The 19,387-nt window shown below is 40.5% G+C and overlaps 2 protein-coding genes across 2 annotated transcripts; one reads left to right on the top strand and one right to left on the bottom strand.

The window, feature by feature from the left end:
* Positions 1–2,161: 2,161 nt before the first annotated feature.
* LOC127755391 (cytokinin dehydrogenase 1) lies at positions 2,162–5,080 on the top strand. The gene is made up of 3 exons (XM_052281061.1): positions 2,162–2,902; positions 3,689–4,379; positions 4,475–5,080. The coding sequence occupies exons 1-3, from the start codon at positions 2,290–2,292 to the stop codon at positions 4,767–4,769; spliced, it is 1,599 nt and encodes a 532-aa protein (XP_052137021.1). The 5' UTR covers positions 2,162–2,289; the 3' UTR covers positions 4,770–5,080.
* An 8,164-nt stretch (positions 5,081–13,244) lies between these two features.
* LOC127760380 (zinc finger CCCH domain-containing protein 17-like) lies at positions 13,245–17,759 on the bottom strand. The gene is made up of 7 exons (XM_052284629.1): positions 17,207–17,759; positions 16,849–16,944; positions 16,174–16,263; positions 15,809–16,057; positions 15,526–15,705; positions 13,738–13,838; positions 13,245–13,649 (listed from the first exon to the last, which is right to left on the bottom strand). Exons 1-7 carry the CDS (start codon positions 17,630–17,632, stop codon positions 13,460–13,462), a joined length of 1,332 nt encoding a protein of 443 aa, XP_052140589.1. The 5' UTR covers positions 17,633–17,759; the 3' UTR covers positions 13,245–13,459.
* Positions 17,760–19,387: the final 1,628 nt, after the last annotated feature.

Below are 19,387 nucleotides of genomic sequence, written 5' to 3'. Positions count from 1 at the left end.
TTTATTGGTAATTTAATTTTGGCTTATATTCATATATATTTACACTAATTATTTTAACAACACAAATCATCAAACGTATATTAAAAATTAACCACGTCATACATTCAAAAGGGGAATAATATGGGTCAACATTCAACAAAACACGATCGATCAGACTGCAACGTAATGCATAACTAAAAATAACTTGATTAGATACGACGTGTTGCAACTTGCAGCATGTGGATGTTGATCTAATTAAACCCTTGTCGTGTACTTTGGCATGCATGTGTTCTAATTAGCTGATCGATGGGGACTTGCATATACATCTGTCGACCCAAGGGAGCAATGTCTTTAAAAAGTGTCAAATTAGTGCAAATTAAACCAAATTTTCACATGCATGGTTCAGAAGTTTCCAATATTATGAAAACGTCACGCACGCGTGTGTATCGTGTAACCTGGTCATGTCACTTCACACATCATCTACTCCCTCCGTCCTATAATATAAGGGATTTTAAGTTTTTGCTTGTAGTGTTTGACCACTCGTCTTATTCAAAAAATTTATGCAAATATAAAAAACGAAAAATTGTGTGTAAAGTATTTTGGATAATAAAGTAAGTCACAAAAAAGTAAATAATGATTCCAAAAATTTTTGAATAAGACGAGTGGTCAAACCGTGCAAGTAGAAACTCAAAATCCCTTATATTATGGGACGGAGGAAGTAGAAGATATATTTTCACACTAAACATATTTTTCCAAACGCTTGATCAGTACAAACCAACAGTTATATAAACTTAATTTGTGCTAGTTATATTTGTAAAAATTACCCAAGTTGGACATATTAAAACTACACCACTCTAGATTTGACGATTTTGTTTATGTTTATGATATTGCGAAATTTTGTGAGGATAATATAATAAATTCTATAAAAGATAGTGATGTAAAGTCATAAAAATGCTAGATATATATAGAATTACAGAAGGGATCTGGGACCTATATATTATTTTGTCCTTTTCAGATCAGTAACACTTAATAGTTAAGTCATCGAGTGCTCACCAAAATTCCAAGTAGGAAATTCTTCCGAAGAACCGATGTTCTTTTTACGATTACATGTTGTTATGTAGTGTTGATCAATTAAATTGACATCCATGTCGTCTCTGCTAAAGTAATATGTGTTTTCTTTACATCTACCGTAGGTTAAATATTTACTAGGAGAAAACAGCAGAAGAGTCAAACAGCTAGCAATTTAATTCCACACCTAGTCATCAACATGTTCTTTTCTTAATTTTACTGAAATGGACAAAAAAGAGTGTGTCATGCACACGCAGTCATACATCTTAGTACATTTGCAAAACCAGAGGCAAGTATATGAACTAAACGTTAATAGCAATGGCTATATATAATTAATGTTTACTCAGATTTGCTTGTTAACACCCCAGATCATTAGTCTCTGAAAAAAAATGTCATCCAACAGGCGGCCCAACTGACTGCAATTCTGGAATAGTTTTGAGCACATTTTCTTGCCTCAGGTAATTCAATCTAATAAATGATCACTTGTTGACTAGGATATGTCACAATCAGGTATGGAATTGTTGTTAATTTTGTGTCCTTTTCTCTAGCGTTGCTTATGAATGTTAAGATGACTTAAAGTGACATGAAAGCTTAAAAAAAGTCAGTGCAATTAAATTTTAGTACCATATTATTCTATCTCCTTGCTTTTTCAAAGAAAATTTATTTGTGCAGTATATATGGCACCTTCAATTAATACAAGGACTTTGATGTATCTGGTCTACAAATAATTAATTAATGTTCAGTCATATATACCTATTAATACAAGACCACAAAATTAAATTAATGTGATCATCGATCATATTCAGTGCATTATTGCACATATTTACTACATTAACTACACGTACATATACTGCCAAATCCACATCTAGCTAAATATTAATTGTGTACACCTAAAAATATGTACATGTAACGTAAAAATACGTGGTATATATACCAGTATTCTACGGAAATCAACACGTATACATATTACTTTTTTTTTCTCTGGTCAACAGTAGAAATAGAAACTGAAGATCACCTATACGTCAAAGAATCCCATTGTGATTTAATGCTTTAATTTTGGCAACAATCTCCTGGATATAAATGTACACGCATAGTTAGATAGATCATCTATCTATATATATAGGTGTGCAAGTTCAAGTGCAAGAGCACAACACCCTTATTAATCCCTAATTACCAAACACTCTCATCGATCGATCTCGCGGATTAATTAAAGTGGTATTAGCGAGCTTAAACGCGCCGCTAATGGCGGCGATTTACCTGCTGATCGCCGCGCTGATCGCCTCCTCCCATGCACTCGCCGCGCATGGCGCCGGCGGCGGCGTTCCGGTGGCGGCGGCGGCGCCTCTCCCGTTCCCCGGCGACCTCGCCGCGTCCGGCAAGCTCCGGACCGACCCGAACGCCACCGTGCCGGCGTCGATGGACTTCGGCAACATCACGGCGGCGCTGCCGGCGGCCGTGCTGTTCCCGGGCTCCCCCGGCGACGTGGCGGAGCTCCTGCGCGCCGCCTACGCCGCCCCGGGGCGGCCGTTCACCGTCTCGTTCCGCGGCCGCGGCCACTCCACCATGGGCCAGGCCCTCGCCGCCGGCGGCGTCGTCGTCCACATGCAGTCCATGGGCGGCGGCGGCGCGCCGCGGATCAACGTGTCGGCGGACGGCGCGTACGTGGACGCCGGCGGCGAGCAGCTGTGGGTCGACGTGCTCCGCGCCGCGCTGGCGCGCGGCGTGGCGCCGCGGTCGTGGACGGACTACCTCCACCTCACCGTCGGCGGCACCCTCTCCAACGCCGGCGTCAGCGGGCAGACTTACCGGCACGGGCCACAGATCTCCAACGTGCTCGAGCTCGACGTCATCACCGGTAATCACAGCAAGCAACCGCCTGCCTCTAGCTAGCTAATTACGTACACCTCACTGCAACTCCTTTTGCTAGCTAATTAATCCTCACACATACAAACCTCGTGATCAAGAACTAACCGTGCAATCAACATTTATAAAATTTAAATATACTATACTACATCAGAGTGAAATGTGATATTCCTATAGAATTATTCTACGTGTTTTCTATTCGGTATTTAAGTAGGATGCTGTGATCAAAAGGGATACATGCATTTGTCTCATAACCTCGAGTTTTATGTTTATCTAATTTATTACCTACACATCTATTAATAGAGGTCGAAGATGTAAATTATTTTCATTATTTTTAAAAAATCTGTTCAAAAATAATGTGTCCACATGCATAATTAGAATTTTTTTTACATATTGTTAACTAACTAATTTTAATCTTGTTACCCACATACATATTTTTTCCTCCTAGGGCCTTCCGGCTAGCTCCACAAGATGGTGGGCTAGACGATTTGGGTTTGAAGCCTTGCCCCTTCTAATAATTTAATATTAGATCCTTCTCTAATATTCGTGTTTTTAATACAGTGTTCTTAAATGATAATTAAAGGTTACTTATAATTAGTGGGTACAAGTTAGTGTCCAGCACTCAATGCTAGCTGCGCCGGCCATGGCTGGCTGGTTGGCCGGCGACGTCTTTGATAAGTACATTTGGCGGCTCGCAACAAGGGGGGTTGACTTTTGAAATAATTTCCGCGATTAATTGAAAGTTTACATGGACGACGTTGACTCGGGGCGCATTCAGGGCATGGCGAGACGGTGACGTGCTCCAAGGCGGTCAACTCGGACCTGTTCGACGCCGTCCTGGGCGGGCTGGGCCAGTTCGGCGTGATCACGCGCGCGCGCGTCGCCGTCGAGCCGGCGCCGGCGCGGGCGCGGTGGGTGCGCCTCGTGTACGCCGACTTCGCCGCCTTCTCCGCCGACCAGGAGCGCCTCGTCGCGGCGCGGCCCGACGGGTCGCACGGGCCGTGGAGCTACGTGGAGGGCGCGGTGTACCTTGCCGGCCGCGGCCTCGCCGTGGCGCTCAAGAGCTCCGGCGGGTTCTTCTCCGACGCCGACGCCGCGCGCGTCGTCGCGCTCGCCGCGGCGAGGAACGCCACCGCCGTGTACAGCATCGAGGCGACGCTCAACTACGCCGCGAACGCGACGCCGTCGTCCGTGGACGCGGCGGTGGCGGCGGCGCTCGGCGATCTCCACTTCGAGGCGGGGTTCTCCTTCTCCCGCGACGTCACCTACGAGGAGTTCCTCGACCGGGTGTACGGCGAGGAGGAGGCCCTCGAGAAGGCCGGGCTATGGCGCGTCCCGCACCCGTGGCTCAACCTGTTCGTCCCGGGCTCCCGCATCGCCGACTTCGACCGCGGCGTCTTCAAGGGCATCCTCCAGACGGCCACCGACATCGCCGGACCTCTCATCATCTACCCCGTCAACAAATCCAAGTAAACACAACACATTGACATTATCGCCGACATTGTCACTTTTCTCGAAGATCATCATCGTCACGATGCACTGTACAATATGTGGGTGGGTGTAGGTGGGATGCGGCGATGTCGGCGGTGACGCCGGAGGGGGAGGAGGAGGTGTTCTACGTGGTGTCGCTGCTGTTCTCGGCGGTGGCGAACGACGTGGCGGCGCTGGAGGCGCAGAACAGGAGGATACTGAGGTTCTGCGACCTCGCCGGGATCGGGTACAAGGCGTACCTGGCGCACTACGACAGCCGCGGCGACTGGGTGAGGCATTTTGGCGCCAAATGGGATCGCTTCGTGCAGAGGAAGGACAAGTACGACCCCAAGAAGCTGCTCTCCCCTGGCCAGGACATCTTCAACTGATTGATTAATTAATTAATTAATTAATTAGTTACAGCGGTTAACTTTAGTCAAAAAATAAAATAAACATAATGTTGTCGAGAACTTACTGTTGATAAGTAGTTACTGTGACTTGAAAACAAAAGTGTGTAGCTCCTCCTCGCATCTTGTATGATGGAAGGATGAGATGGGGGTTACAAGCAATAAAAAAGAAGATGATGAAACTAGTAATACAACTTAACGCATGCTCCTTTGTTTGTAAAAATGTACAACTGCCACTTAGGGCTTATTCGTTTCTAAGGAAAACCAAAGGATTTCCAAAACAGAGGATTTGAATCCTGTATACAGCATTCGGTTTACAGGATTGAGCTATAGGAAATTTGAAGGGAAATTTCCTTTTGTGCCAGCTGTATCGGTAAAACACAGGAATTTTTGCATCCAGTACAACCTCTTGGAAATTTTCCTGGCACGAAAAGAGCGCGCCACGAGCGCACCGCGCGCGTAATCTTTTCGCTCTCACGACAAAAAAGGTAGGTACCGCTGAAAGGAAAATAAAAAAAAATCACAGGAGGCAAACAGACTCACATAGAAGCCATCGCCTTTGATCCCGTCTCCTATACCACTTCCTCTCCTGTCTCCACGATTGGGTACTGGACCTCCTCTCCCACATCGATCGCCGGCACCGGATGCACCTTCGCCGCCCAGGTGACAGGACGCAACGGCAACAACGGGAAGAGCCACGGCAGAGATCGGCAAGGACGCGTTGATCCCAGGTTTGGTGCCTCCTTTTGCGTTGTTATGCGTAGATCTGATGCCCCCTGCTGCTTCCTTGCATACACCTTAGCATTTGGGTCGCCGCGGATGGGGTCGTAGCTGTAACACACAAGGGTTCGTAGTGTCTGCCCAATGGCAATCTTGTTTGGTTCAGAGAAGTTGTTGCCGGCGGGCGGCGGCGATGAGCAGCAACAAGTAGTAGGCGAGCTAGCCCTGTATTTGTGGTTTGTGTTTGATGAATCACCTAACGGTGACGATTGGATGATATGGTTCTTTCATCCATATTCTATATATGTTTATGCATGTAAAATTAAGGTCCTTCTTCTAGCTACTTAGCTAGCATCTTGATGAGCAGAATGAGCATATCAGTTATCAGTTCACAATTTTTTAATAGCATCCAACTTTAATTTTTGTTCTGTTTTATCCTCCCTGTACTATTTATGATTTATTACAGATGTCTAATCGTCGGAACTATGAGCAACAAGGCCATCGTTCACAATCACAAGGAGTCAGTAATGTTGAAGCTGATATTTCAACCTCACAGCTTTCTCAACAAACAGGTATTGCTATATTTTTTAGTTAGTTCAATTAGCTTGTTCTGCTACTTTCTTAGAAGGATCACTGTAACTAAAATTGAGCATGTTTTGTCTGCTTTAGGTACCATAAGGGCTTGTTCTAGAGCTAAATGGAGTCACCAAATGAAGTTGTTTCTTATTCAGCAGTTGAAAGATCATGATGTGCCTGGTTTTCGAACACACAATGCATGGAGCAAGGATGCATGGACAAGTATTGTTTCCCAATTAAATTGTAAGTTTGGTGTATCGTTAACTGTTAACCAAGTCAAGCAAAAAGAGCAAGATTTGAAGAAAGATTATCGAAGTGTAAAAGATTTGGTAACTGAAAGTGGCTTTGGATGGGATAACGAGAGAATGATGGTAGATGCACCAGATAGTGTTTGGGACACATTTGCTGCTCGCAAGAAGAGTAAGGACGCCCTCCAATGGCGAGACAAGTCTTTCCCATACTATGATAAATTGGCTGCACTTTACGATGGTTAGTGAAATAGACTTAGTGCTTTGTCAATTGAACAACATACTTTATTTATATTTTTGTTGACCTGCTCTTTTGTCTTGAAATATAGGTCGTTATGCTGAAGGAAGGACTCGCCGTGGCATGGACTATTATGCAAGCAAGGCACATAATGCTTTTATTTCTGTTGATGAGAAGGTTGATTCTTATCAGACGGCATCACCTAGTTTACAAGGTCCAGGTGAATCTGGTTTGTGTTTCTCTGTTGAAGAAGAGGTTGAGGACAAAAAATTGGATTCTGCCCAGCAGCCATCAACACCTGTGCAACACATTAAATCAACACCAATGCCCACACAATCTTTTCACGAGAAGCCTAGCAATAAACGTCCAAAAAAACAGAAGATAACTACTGAACCTGTTGATGGATTTCATGAGAAATACCTACAATTGAAGAAGGAAGAAATAGACCGCTTTGCAGCTATTGAGGAAAAGAAACTAGAGGATCCGTACAGCATTAACAAGTGCATCACAGCTCTTGAAGGGTTAGATGGTCTACAAACGAGTGACATTCTAATGGCATCAGATATATTCCAATCAAAGGATAACAGGGAAATTTTCCTATCATATTCTAGTGATGCACTACGGTTGGCTTGGATTACAAGGGAGATTGCACGTACCAACCCAAATTATCAGTTATAGAACTAGTACCTTTGGTCAGATTGCAGGAATGTTAATATTTTGGTCAGCTTGCAGCAACCCGGTATAGCATATTTTGGTTGCGGTGGTTAGAATATATTGGTCGGACCGCAGGAGCCCAGGTTAGCATATTTTGGTTATGTGGTGGTTAGCACATTTTGGTCAGACTGCAGGAGCCCAGGTTAGCGTATTTTGGTTATGTGGTGGTTACCATATTTATTCAGACTACATCAATGCTAATATACTGAGTAGGAAAAACTTATGAATAGATATATTAATGCAGTACAACATTAATATTCCAAGTACATGGGATGGTAATACAACTTGCAAGCCTCATCACTGTGTTCCTATCTTAAAGTTCTCCGTGATACGTACTGATCCCACATTTGTCGTGCTATGTTATCTCGCATTTGATTTCCTGCTTCCCTAGAGTTATTAAATTCTTGTATATTAGCTTGGTAGTCATCGTCTCCATCTGGCACATCAACAATCTTGTCTTGATCAATATCCATGGTAGCATTACTAGGCCAAGTCATATTTCCATTCTGTAGGCGTATAAAGTTATGTAGAATAGCACATGCAACCGATATGTCAACCTGTTTTTCTTTTGGAAAATGTGAAGCAACTTTCAGTATAGGAAATCTCATTTTCCATATGCCAATAATTCTCTCAACATGATTCCGAAGTTGAGCATGTCGAAGATTAAATAATTCCTTGTAATTTTGTGGCTTTTGACGAGCTCTTCCTTGTTCTTTTAAATGATACCTAGTACCACGATATGGAGCTAGAAATTGCGGTGTATTTGCATAACCAGCATCTACGAGATAAAATTTACCACCAGGAACTTGAAAACCATGATTAAGTGCATCATGTAAAACTCTTGCATCTGAAGCTGATCCCTCCCATCCAGGATGTATATGCACAAACTTCAAATCAAAATCACAAGCAACCATACAATTTTGAGAGATTGTTTGCTTCCTATTTCTATATGGCTCTTGCTCATCCAATGGAAGTTTCATAGGGATATGAGTACCATCTATAGCACCAATACAATTCTACACAAGACGTATCAAAGTTATTTTTGTCCAGTTCATGAAAAAATAGGATATTCAAAATATGAAATCAGAACAACTTAACAAGTGGCCATACATGAAAAAAGGGGTAAAATTGTGGTTTCCTCAAGATTGGATGTGGGTGTAGGGATGGTGCACGAATGTAGATAGATGTGAGATTTGTGATTGCTTCCAGCACTGCTTTGAAATATCTATGTATTGTATCTGGACTATGCTGAAACCAATCTTGAAGTGTTTCATTGGTTGCATTTTTTGCCACTGTATATAAGAATATAGCAATCTGCTCTTCTACTGAAACATATATTGTGTCAGTTAGGTACTCTTTCTCACGTAACTTATTGACTAGTGCATGAAAAATGTCGACCTCCATACGGAAGTTTCTTTTGCATAATCTTTCATGTCCTGTTAAAATCTCATGTACACGGCAACCCCCTGTAAGTTTTGACGTGTGCATTGGTCTCCTAATACAAGATGATTGTGATGAATCTCCTAAAGTAGGCAGAACAAAATGAATGAACTCATCATCACTTTCTGATATACGTCGGTAGCTTGGATTCATGGTGTGCAGATGCTACCAAACTGATGCTGTAAACTCAAATAGAAGAGAGCTAAAAATCAAGACTTTTGCTGAGGAAAAAACAATTTTGGTGCACCAGATGAACAAGTAGTACCTTGTTGTTACACGAGCAAGTAACGTCTAGCTATGGTGGCTAGACGATGAGTAAAGCTTCTGGAAAAATTATGCAGATAGTGAAGAGAAGAACAAAGGATCAGCAAGCTTCTTCCACAGTTGATGAGCAAATAGAAAGAACAGGGGAGAATGGTGCACAAGGCTAACGAGGGCTATTTATGCACTTCAAAGCTAACGGCTAGTTGAGGGCCGATGTCAGTTGATGCAAACTTAAAAAAAATATATTTCAAATGGCAGATTTCCTACACTTCTCCTGTGGTGTATCCGAATGCACATTTTTTTTCAATTCCTGAGGTTTAGCTTCCCATAGGATTGAACTCCACAACCATCTCTATTCCTTAATTTTTCCTAATCCTATGAATGAAAAAATCCTTTAAAACGAATAAGCCCTTATAGTAGACGTATCGCTGTAACATGTTAATGTACTTTTTCCCGCACTTCGGGTCTCCTTTTCCCTAATTCATAGTACAAAGACTAAATTGATTGGTGATTAAAAAAATATTACATTTTAGAAACAACACACTTGATAGTGGTAAATTTGTGGGTGCATTATTGCGGTAGAATACTTTTTAAAATATAATGAGAAATCCATCCTTTACTTTAAAGAGCTATAATAAATTATTACAAAGTATGTAGTTTTAAAGTATTCACTCTGTTTTTTTATGTGTGACGTCATTGATTTTTTAAATACATTGTATTTGACTATTCGTCTTATTAAAAAATGTAATTATTATTTATTTTATTGTGACTTAATTTATTATCAAATATTTTTATATTTGCAAAAAAAATAAATAAGATGAATGGTCAATTAAAAATCAACGGTGTTATATATTAAAAAATAGAGATGAGAAAATAAAACCAAACACCAATAGATAGAGACACATTGTTTCGCCACATATCCTATTGTTAAACTTTAATCATAGTCGATAAAAATTTGCATGACCGTTGTTTTCAAACTCATGACATGCATGTTGCATCCTATCTTTGTGTTCAAACCTTTGCAACGGGGCTTATTGTCAAATCCAATAAGTGGCCATGTATTTAGTGAGGATCACATATTTAATGAGAGCAGCGCATATGTTTCTTATAAGCAGGACTGTGCATGTTAGAAAAAACAATTCTACATTTTTATGTTTGAAACTTTCATCTTCCAAACGAAGACCTTTGTTTCACACGGGTTGAAAAATGCATCTCTATCTATGATGAGCATGGACGAGATCTTGTAGATGTTACTGGGAATCTCATTAAACTACATGGCTGTTACGTAACTAAATCGGCAATGATCATTTGCAAGTCGGCTGCTAACCATAATAGTTGACCCGAAGGGGAAGCATCAGTGGTGTGGTGGCGCTGGAGTCGTGGATACATGACTCCACACACCAGGGTTTAAATCTTAATGTCCGCAAATATTACGCACATGCAAGTAGCTTTCAACGCTGACTTTGAAATTAACGATGTATTAATGGTTTCCGTCTCTTAAAGTATGTGTTAGGGGATGCATTCGTGGGATGTGAGTGCGGTGTTACGTGTATAGTGGTGTGTGCTGTGCAATTAAGAAAATAATAGTTGACCCAAGACTTTTTGCTTATTTGCTCAGCATTTACCACATGCATCCATTTGCTCGTTGACTTTTCGAGCACAAATATAGAGAGATTTACTCCAGCAAAGCTAAGCAACATTGGGTTTTTCTTTTCTCCAGACGTGATAAGCTAGCCCCATATATAGTTGACCTCGATAAAAGATACCAGTGGTCATAGATTATTACTTAGTTACCATGATTATACGCAATCCCAGGCTAGAGCCTATCGTTTGATTGTACGAGTTAACATCCAAATATTCTTTCTTTTTCAAGCAATAAACTACCACTAACATTTTGACCGTACAAGCAAGAGCAAGAAAACATGCAAACTCTTGCTACTTAATTGCATTTGTTTACAAGAACAGCGACGAGATGGATCATGTCGGCGACAATTAATCGATCCTTTGCGTCATTAACAGATAAAGACATCGCTTTGTGGGTGTGATCTGTGGGCGTGTTTGTTTCATAGCGTCAGATTAATACTCCTATGTGGCTGGGGTCAATGGGAGTTTGGCAGCAACGCAGCAGCTAGCGATGTTACACAACATTGGTTGTATTAATTAGAGGCTCTTTAGTTTGTCTAGCCATTTTGAGAGCTCCACACGGTTGGTGTTGCTGCTACTGCACCTGCAAAGTGTACGGTCCACATTGCCAAAGCATGCCATTTCTTGCGTGCATAGGTAGAGTATTCCTTCTTCTACAAATATATAATCATTTCTAGCAGTTTTAGTGGAGATTTGTATGTATTGGTATAATGGTAGCGTACTCCCTTCATCTACAAATACAATCATTTTTAGCAAATTAATATAATCATTTCTAGCAGTCAGAGATTTGTATGCATCGGTAGAGCAATCCCTTCATCTACAAACACAATCATTTCTAGTAGTTCAAATGTAATCATTTATAGCAATTTTAGAAGAGATTAAGACTGAGGTAAAACTATTTTGATACATCGGCAATGTAGCAATCCATACTCCTTATAAAAGAGAGTAGTGTTAGTGCCAACTCCCATCTTCTTTTTTTAAAAAAAACGACATGTGAGGTTTAGGCTTTGTTTAGTTGGGGAAAATTTTTAGGTTTGGTTGTCACATCGAATATACGGACATACGTTTGAAGTATTAAACGTAGTCTAATAACAAAACAAATTATAGATTCCGCTAAGAAACTGCGAGACGAATATATTAAGACTAATTAATCCGTCATTAGCAAATGTTTACTATAACACCACATTGTCAAATCATGGCGCGATTACATTTAAAAGATTAGTCTCGCAATTTCCTGACGAACTGTGTAATTTGTTTTTTTTCGTCCACATTTAATACTCTATGCATGTGTCTAAACATTCGATGTGATGGGTGAAAAGTTTTTATTTTGGGAACTAAACCAGGCCTTACCCACATGTCAACTACTCCCACCAACTACTTTTGTGGGAGGAAAAAACTGTGGAGCTAACAAGGTTCACATGTAAGTAACAAATGTTTACAACAATTAAAATTAAGATATGATAATAATTTTCTTTAATTAAAACCCGGTTGCAACACACGTGCAATAAGCTAGTAAATACAAAAAATCATAAGATGAAGTTAGATAAGAAATGCTTATATTTGTGTACAAACTTCAAATGTTGAAAATGACATACTAGTCCCTCCATTTCAGTTTATAAGACATTTTTGACTTTGGTCAAAGTCAAACTACTCTAGATTTGATTAATTTTATAGAAAAAAAGTAGTAATATTTTTAACCCAAGACAAATCTCTACAATTATAAAAATTGAAGATGTTTTTGCCAGTATTTTTTACGTCATCCGTGTATGAGTCGGTTTTTAAGTTCGTTTGCTTTTGCAAATACATATCCGTATTTGAGTCAGTTCTATCGTTCACTTTTGATAATTCAGAAGGAATCATATAAGAAATATGTTTAAAAAAACATGCATGCTAACTTGAGACGATCGGACTCCTAACTGATTTTCTTAAAATATATATATCCAAGCGAACTCCCACAGTGAATTTCATCTTAACTAAACCATATAACAATAATAGGATTAAAATAGACTTCACCCGTTGCAACGCACAGACATTTTTTATAGTATATTATAAAAATTTATTCAATTATATATTTATAATAAAACTATGCTAGTGTTGTAAACATTACTATTTTTTCTACATAATTAGTCAAACTCAGAGTAGTTTGACTTTAACCAAAGTCAAAACGTCTTATAACCTGAAATGGATGGAGTACCTCCGTAATGAATATATGATACCATGATTTATCATATAACGTTTAATAATTTATCTTATTTAAAAATTTAGTATAAAACTGTAAATATTGTAAATATGTGAAGGTGTAAGTTAATACTATAATTTTTTTATGATAAAACCAGTCACAATAAAATAAATAATATTTATACCTTAAAATAATCATATTTATATATACTCCCCCGTAATGAATATATGATACCGTGATTTATCATATAACGTTTAATAATTTATCTTATTTAAAAATTTAGTATAAAACTATAAATATGTGAAGGTGTAAGTTAATACTTATAGTGTTTTATGATAAAACCACCAGGCAGAATAAAATAAATAATATTTATACCTTAAAAAAATCATATTTATATATATTTTTCTAAAATAAAAGAATGGTCGTCGTCGTACATTCAGATGGAGTATATGTGGACATTCGAAGTAGAGGCTTGGTATGGCACGCAACTCAAGCGTCAGTTAATGGAGACAGTGCATGGGAGAATGGAACATAATATTGCTAATCAGGCCTCAGGATTGGGCAAATATATTTACATCAGCATTGTCATAAGTTATTACTACATGGATTCTGAGATGGAGCTCACGACAATTCGCAGGAGCTGCTATCTTTACTCAACGACGCTACAGTGCTTCTGCATTGATGATTTCACGAGCGCCGGGGTTGCAGGCTCCTCCTCGGGCGCCCACCTCCACACCTTCAGCTCGCCGGCGGCGTCGCCGGTGAAGAGGAGGCCGCCGGCTGCGAGCTCGATGGTCCTCACTTCCTTCTTGGAGAAAAGCTTGCCCATCTCGTCGAACCTGAAAGACCAAGACCAAACCATTTTTGAGACTTCCAGTAAGGGAGCAGTACGTTCTTCGATGGCCTACAGATTTTTTATGCACTTACGATGGCAGGTCGAACAGACGTATGCAGTTGCTGTTGTGGAGGGAGCAGAACAGAACTGGCGTCTTTCCAACACGGTGCATGCCAAAGAGCGTGCGTACTCCCTGCAACAGAAGTGCATGTTTAGCAACAGGGGAACAACTGAAGACTGTTGAAAGGAGTAAGGTTCAGAAGCAGAGCATTCTCATCCAAAGAAAACTGAACTTGCAAACTGGACACTAGCATTGAACTTACATGGTTTCCATAACCATGCACCACAATAAATACAGAATGTTTCTCCACAACAAGCACCACAACAAAAACACCCAAAGCGATCAACAGATTCTAGAGCAGTATCTTGAAAAGGATTAAAGAATACTTGGATATAGAGGGTTGGTAGCAATACTGGGCAGAAAAGCAAGAAGAATATCCAGAACTAAGAATTGACAATTCACGACCCCATTTGTTCATGCTTTGATGCAGATTGTACAAATCATTCAATTGTTGCTGAGAGCCTGAGACACTTCCATCAATAGCTTCCTCAATTACATCATACTCCCTTATTGATACTCTTTCAAGGGAACCAGATGAACTGAGCAGCCTTCTAAAGTTTCCCAAGCGGATGTTTAGTCCTTATTACTTTAAGTTCACTCTTCACTACCAGCCAACCAAATTATTACTCCCTCCATTCCATAATGATCAGCACATAACGAAAGTGGAGATATTCCGATTTGATCAGCATATTAACGCTGGTAGCATGTGCATGTTGGATGGATTAACTAGTTATCACGGAGATCGAGTAGGCCATGCAATTTTCGAGCTGCATGCAGCATGGAACATTCCTTGCCTGTGCAATCATGCAGCGGCAGTAACGTCGTTTCGTTTCTCCAAGCCGATTAATATGGAGATTAATTACAAGGATTAAATAGAAAACGGGTATAGGGTCTCTCGGTCTTGATGCCACAATGAAATATGCTGATCATTATGGAATGGAGGGAGTATTATAAGTTCACTCTTCACTACCAGCTAACCAAGAACACTGAACCACCCATACAGTACAGAATAAGTCTAGAACACTGAAATCCTACATATTGAAGGTACCCTTGCTTGACTGAATGAAGATGGACTCATTAATAGACATAAATAACACAAGACCAATTGCGGCAACAAAACTACTCTTGAGCAAAGATCTTCCAAGTCAATTAAGAGAACTAATTGTGCTTATGAAGGGATTTTGCTGCCATTCGACAACAGGAAGGAGCTGCTCAATGCATAGAACACGCCAAGAAAAACTTAATATAAATAAAAGATAGAAAAGTAAAGTAGATAGTAAACAGTGCAGTTTATATACCATATTTGGTGCTAGGCACGACCACCCCAAAAAAAAAAAAGGTTTCAACATAGTGTCTTTTTTTTAATTGTGCAAAAGCTACGTAGTGCTCCCATTCAACATAGTATAACTGCATTAGCATTGAAATGCAGTTTAAAAACAGAAAGTAATGTGACTTAACTCTTAAACCAAGTTTAATTTAGTTACTACATCATCTGAAATAAAAATGCCCTAAGTGATTTAGCAGCCAGAAACTATTTGTGTTGGAGAATAGTAATGTTCAACACAAGAAAATACGCACAATAGTACTCCCTCCAGTCAAAAAACATGTCAACCTAATATGCAGTTTAGATACACAAAAATGTCATCTTATTGACTATTTTAACTGGTTAAGTAGCTAAATAAATTTGTGCCTGAAATTTCAATGCTATAAAACTTGTGCAACCATTGCTACAGAGGATGCAGGCCAGAGTAGAACTTACATGCTCCTCAGAATGGGTATATATCACTTGAAGGTCTCCAGACTTTGAAGCAGCCCAGATCTTTACAGTCTTGTCCAGAGAGCAAGATAATAGTTTTTCATCCCAACAAAGCACAGATGTTACAGCAGCTTTGTGCTCAGAGAGTGTTTGGACACACTGCAGAGTTTTAAGGTCCCATACCTGATGAATAGAGTTTTATGGTCAAATACTAGTACTAACATAATACTCCTTAGTAGCCAACACAGAAGCACAAGTTTGCACAAGTTTTGCAGCATTTCCATACTTTGATGGTCTTGTCAAGTGAGCCAGAGTAAAGCCTTGTTGCTGAGACACCGAGCGAAATCACTTGGCGCTCATGGCCACTGAGGATTGCCACTGGTCCAGAGTCACCCTTCTTGTCAGGAATTTTCCAAGCCATGATGCGACCATCTCCGGTACCAGCAAACAACATCTCATCCTTGATAGTCATGGAACAAACCAGACCAGAAGGTCCATGGAGACTGGACTTCATCCCTGTTTGTGTGTTCCATGCCTACAATTCATTGTAGGGATCAATATCAACAGTTCAATGCACAATAGTAACATCGCAATATGTAACACAAAATGGACTACTCCCACAAAAAAAAATCAACGAAATTAAAATATTACCTCCACAGACTTCGTGATTCCAACAAATATCCATGGGCCATGGGTAATCATGCAACCAATCTTGCCTCCCATCTTGATGGCATCAACGCACTATGACAGAAACATTAAGAAAACAATGCAATGTAATAAATATTAGAATTTTTTATCAGCCAGACAACTATTTTTCCTCCTTGTTCAGTCTTCTCTTTCCAAGAAAATATAATCATCAATCATCTCTCATCTTTTTTTTCTTTTTTTTTTTTACTTTCTCTTTCTTTTTTTCACTACTTTTTTTTTTTTTACAAAACCATGTATGGACCATCAGCCAGAGAGAACTGTAATGTAATTCCAGAGAGCCCCTTGCTTATCAGCCAAACCAGCCTCATTGCCTTGCTCGCAAACTGACCCTGATATACTGATCAACAGTACACAAGCAGGCGAAAAGATTCCCGTAACAATTCGGTCCAGCATGCCGATAATCCCAATCTTGCAAAGAAAAAACTGATTTGGTACCAATATGTCTGACCACAGGAAACAATCAGATAGTACTCCCCAATTGATCTCATGGAAGCACTTCAAAGACCGCCACAATCAACGGAGGAATCGACGCAGATGCAACCCCCAACTTGAATTTACTCAACTTGAATCGTGCATAAAGAGCCTGAAGGGAGTGCCGAGAGCGGAGAGCCCAGCTACCTTGCCAGAGTTGCAGTCCAAGACGCGGACGGAGCCGTCAGCGCTGCCGGAGTAAAGCTTGTCGGAACCCACAGGCAGAGAGATCCCACTGATAGCCTGCAGCGTTGGACAATTACTCATCAGAAGATTAGGTTATAGAATCGACGCAAATTCCTCTCAATCAGATGATTAGGTTATAGAATCGAGCAAATTCCTCACTCATCAGATGATTAGGTTATAGAATCGACCAAATTCCTCACTCCTCAGATGATTAGGTTATATAGAATATAGCAAAATCCTCACTCATCATATGATTAGGTTATAGAATCGACGCAAATTCATCGCAGAAAATAGTTGAGTGGGGGGAGACAATAATCACCTCGGTGTGGCCAGCGAGGGCGCAGAGGAAGGCGAATCCGCCGCAGCCGCCGGCGCGGACGGGCGGCTCCTCCCCTCTCTCCGCCGGCTTAGGGTTTCTCTTAGGCTTCGGGTTCGGGTTCGTCTCTTCGCACCCACGCCGCGGCGGGTTAGGGCAGGCAGCATCGGAGGCGGCTGTGGCCTCCGCCTCCGCCTCCGCGCGGCACCTCGATCCGGGCGGCGCCGTGGCCCCCTTCCGCGCGGGGTGGCCGAGGAGCCTCGCCGTGGCGGGGGCGACGCGGAGGGGAGGGCGGGAGTTACCACCACCACCGGGAGGAACGGAGCTCCTCCCCGCCCCGTGGCCGGGATCGGGGGCCCGGGCGTAGGGGCTCCACCTCGTGGGGCCGCCGGGGCCGAGGCGGGAGGCGAGGGACGAGGAGATCGTCATGGCGATCGGATCTCGCGGCGGCGGCGAGAGTGAGTCGGCGCGACGGTTTTGCGGGGGAGGCGGTGGCGATCGTCAGCGTGAGGTGAGGGAGGCGGTAACGGGTGCTCTCTCTCGCATAATATTTGTGGGCTTGTGGCGGGGAACCGACGAGACGCGGTCGGGGTCGGACTAGGTGTAGTAATTTTTCCTTTCTTTTTTCTTTACAGCCGCGGCCCGCTAGTTTAGAGGTAGTTTTAGACTGAGTTCTTATTATCTTCACTTTCTCAACTCACCTTTCTCGTTTTTCGCACGTATATTTTTCAAACTAATAAACAGAGTATTACAGAAGTTTTTATAGGAATATTACTCTAAAAAATCACATTAATTTATTTTTAAAATTTGTTTTAGCTGGAGTACTTGATTAAGCATGCGCTAAACAATGCTTGTTTTGCGTGCTAGGGACACAGCCAGCCTAGTTACCCTACTCCCTTCGGTTTCATATTAATTGACGTTTTGAACAAGGCTGAGATCAAACTTTTATAACTTAGACTATTAATAACTTTAAAAATATTCAGTTTAAAGGAACTAGAACAACATATATAGATTTGTCTTTTAAAATACTATAATAAAAGTAAACATGCATTTATTTATTATATATATTATAATAGAAAAATAAGGTCAAAAATGTATCTTGTAGACCGTGTCATTGTCCAAAACGTCAATTAAAATGAAACTGGAGGGAATACTCATCTTTTTCGTTTTCTGCGCGCACGCTTTTCAAACAGTTAAATAGTGCGTTTTTTCAAAATGCTTCTATATGAAAGTTGCTTAAAAAATTATCTAATACTTAATTAATCACGCGTTAATGGACCGTTCCGTTTTCTGTGTGCAATGTTCTGGTTGGGAATATGCTCTAGCGAACACAGCCTTAGGAGGGATTGTGTGAGGAGTGAGGTATTAATTGTTTTATTTGGTTTGGAGACATCGGAATTTTGGTGGAACAGAGATGGGGATGGGAAATTGAGGTAAGGGTGGAATTGGGAGGGAATTCCTCCCTCATGTAAACTCTCAATCTCCTTTCCTCAAATTGCTAAACAAACCGCCGATGTAGTGAATTAGTACTGCTTTCTCCATCCTATTTTAAGTGCGTTGGTTTCTATATATAATGTTTGACTGTTCCTCTTATCTAAAAATTATAAAAATAAAAAATAATAAGTCACGTATAAAATGTTATTCATATTTTATCATCTAATAATAGTAAAAATACTAAACATAAAAAATTTCAAATAAGATAGACGGTCAAACTTTGGAAAAAAAAGGCACAGTTACACTTAAAAATGGCAGTATTACTACTTGTGTCATAAAAATCCTATGCTAGCAATTACTGCTAGTATAGAAGTTTTTTTTTAATCCAAAAACCTAAATCTTACAATGTTACACTATATAAATTTTTAAAATTAAAATTTGATGATTAAGTATAAATTTTTTTTACTTAAACCACAAAACCAAAATATGGGACTAGAACAAATAAAAATGCACCCTCAATTTCATATTATAAAACGTTTTAGCCTCTTAATCCTTGTCTACATTCATTAACATACATATGAATTTACATATATATGGAGCACATATATTGATCCGCGTATGAATCTATTCAAAATCTGAAATGTCTTATAATTTGAAATGAAGGAAATTGTAGAATATATGTATACTGATCGCTATCAATCGAGGCTACATCCGTTTTTAGCATGCCTTAATTTTTACTTCCTCCGTTTT

The sequence above is a fragment of the Oryza glaberrima genome, chromosome 1, assembly GCF_000147395.1.
Source record: "Oryza glaberrima chromosome 1, OglaRS2, whole genome shotgun sequence".
NCBI classification, from domain to species: domain Eukaryota; kingdom Viridiplantae; phylum Streptophyta; class Magnoliopsida; order Poales; family Poaceae; genus Oryza; species Oryza glaberrima.
The sequence above is the reverse complement of the archived record's forward strand: the minus strand, read 5'-3'. Positions and strand labels throughout refer to the sequence as shown.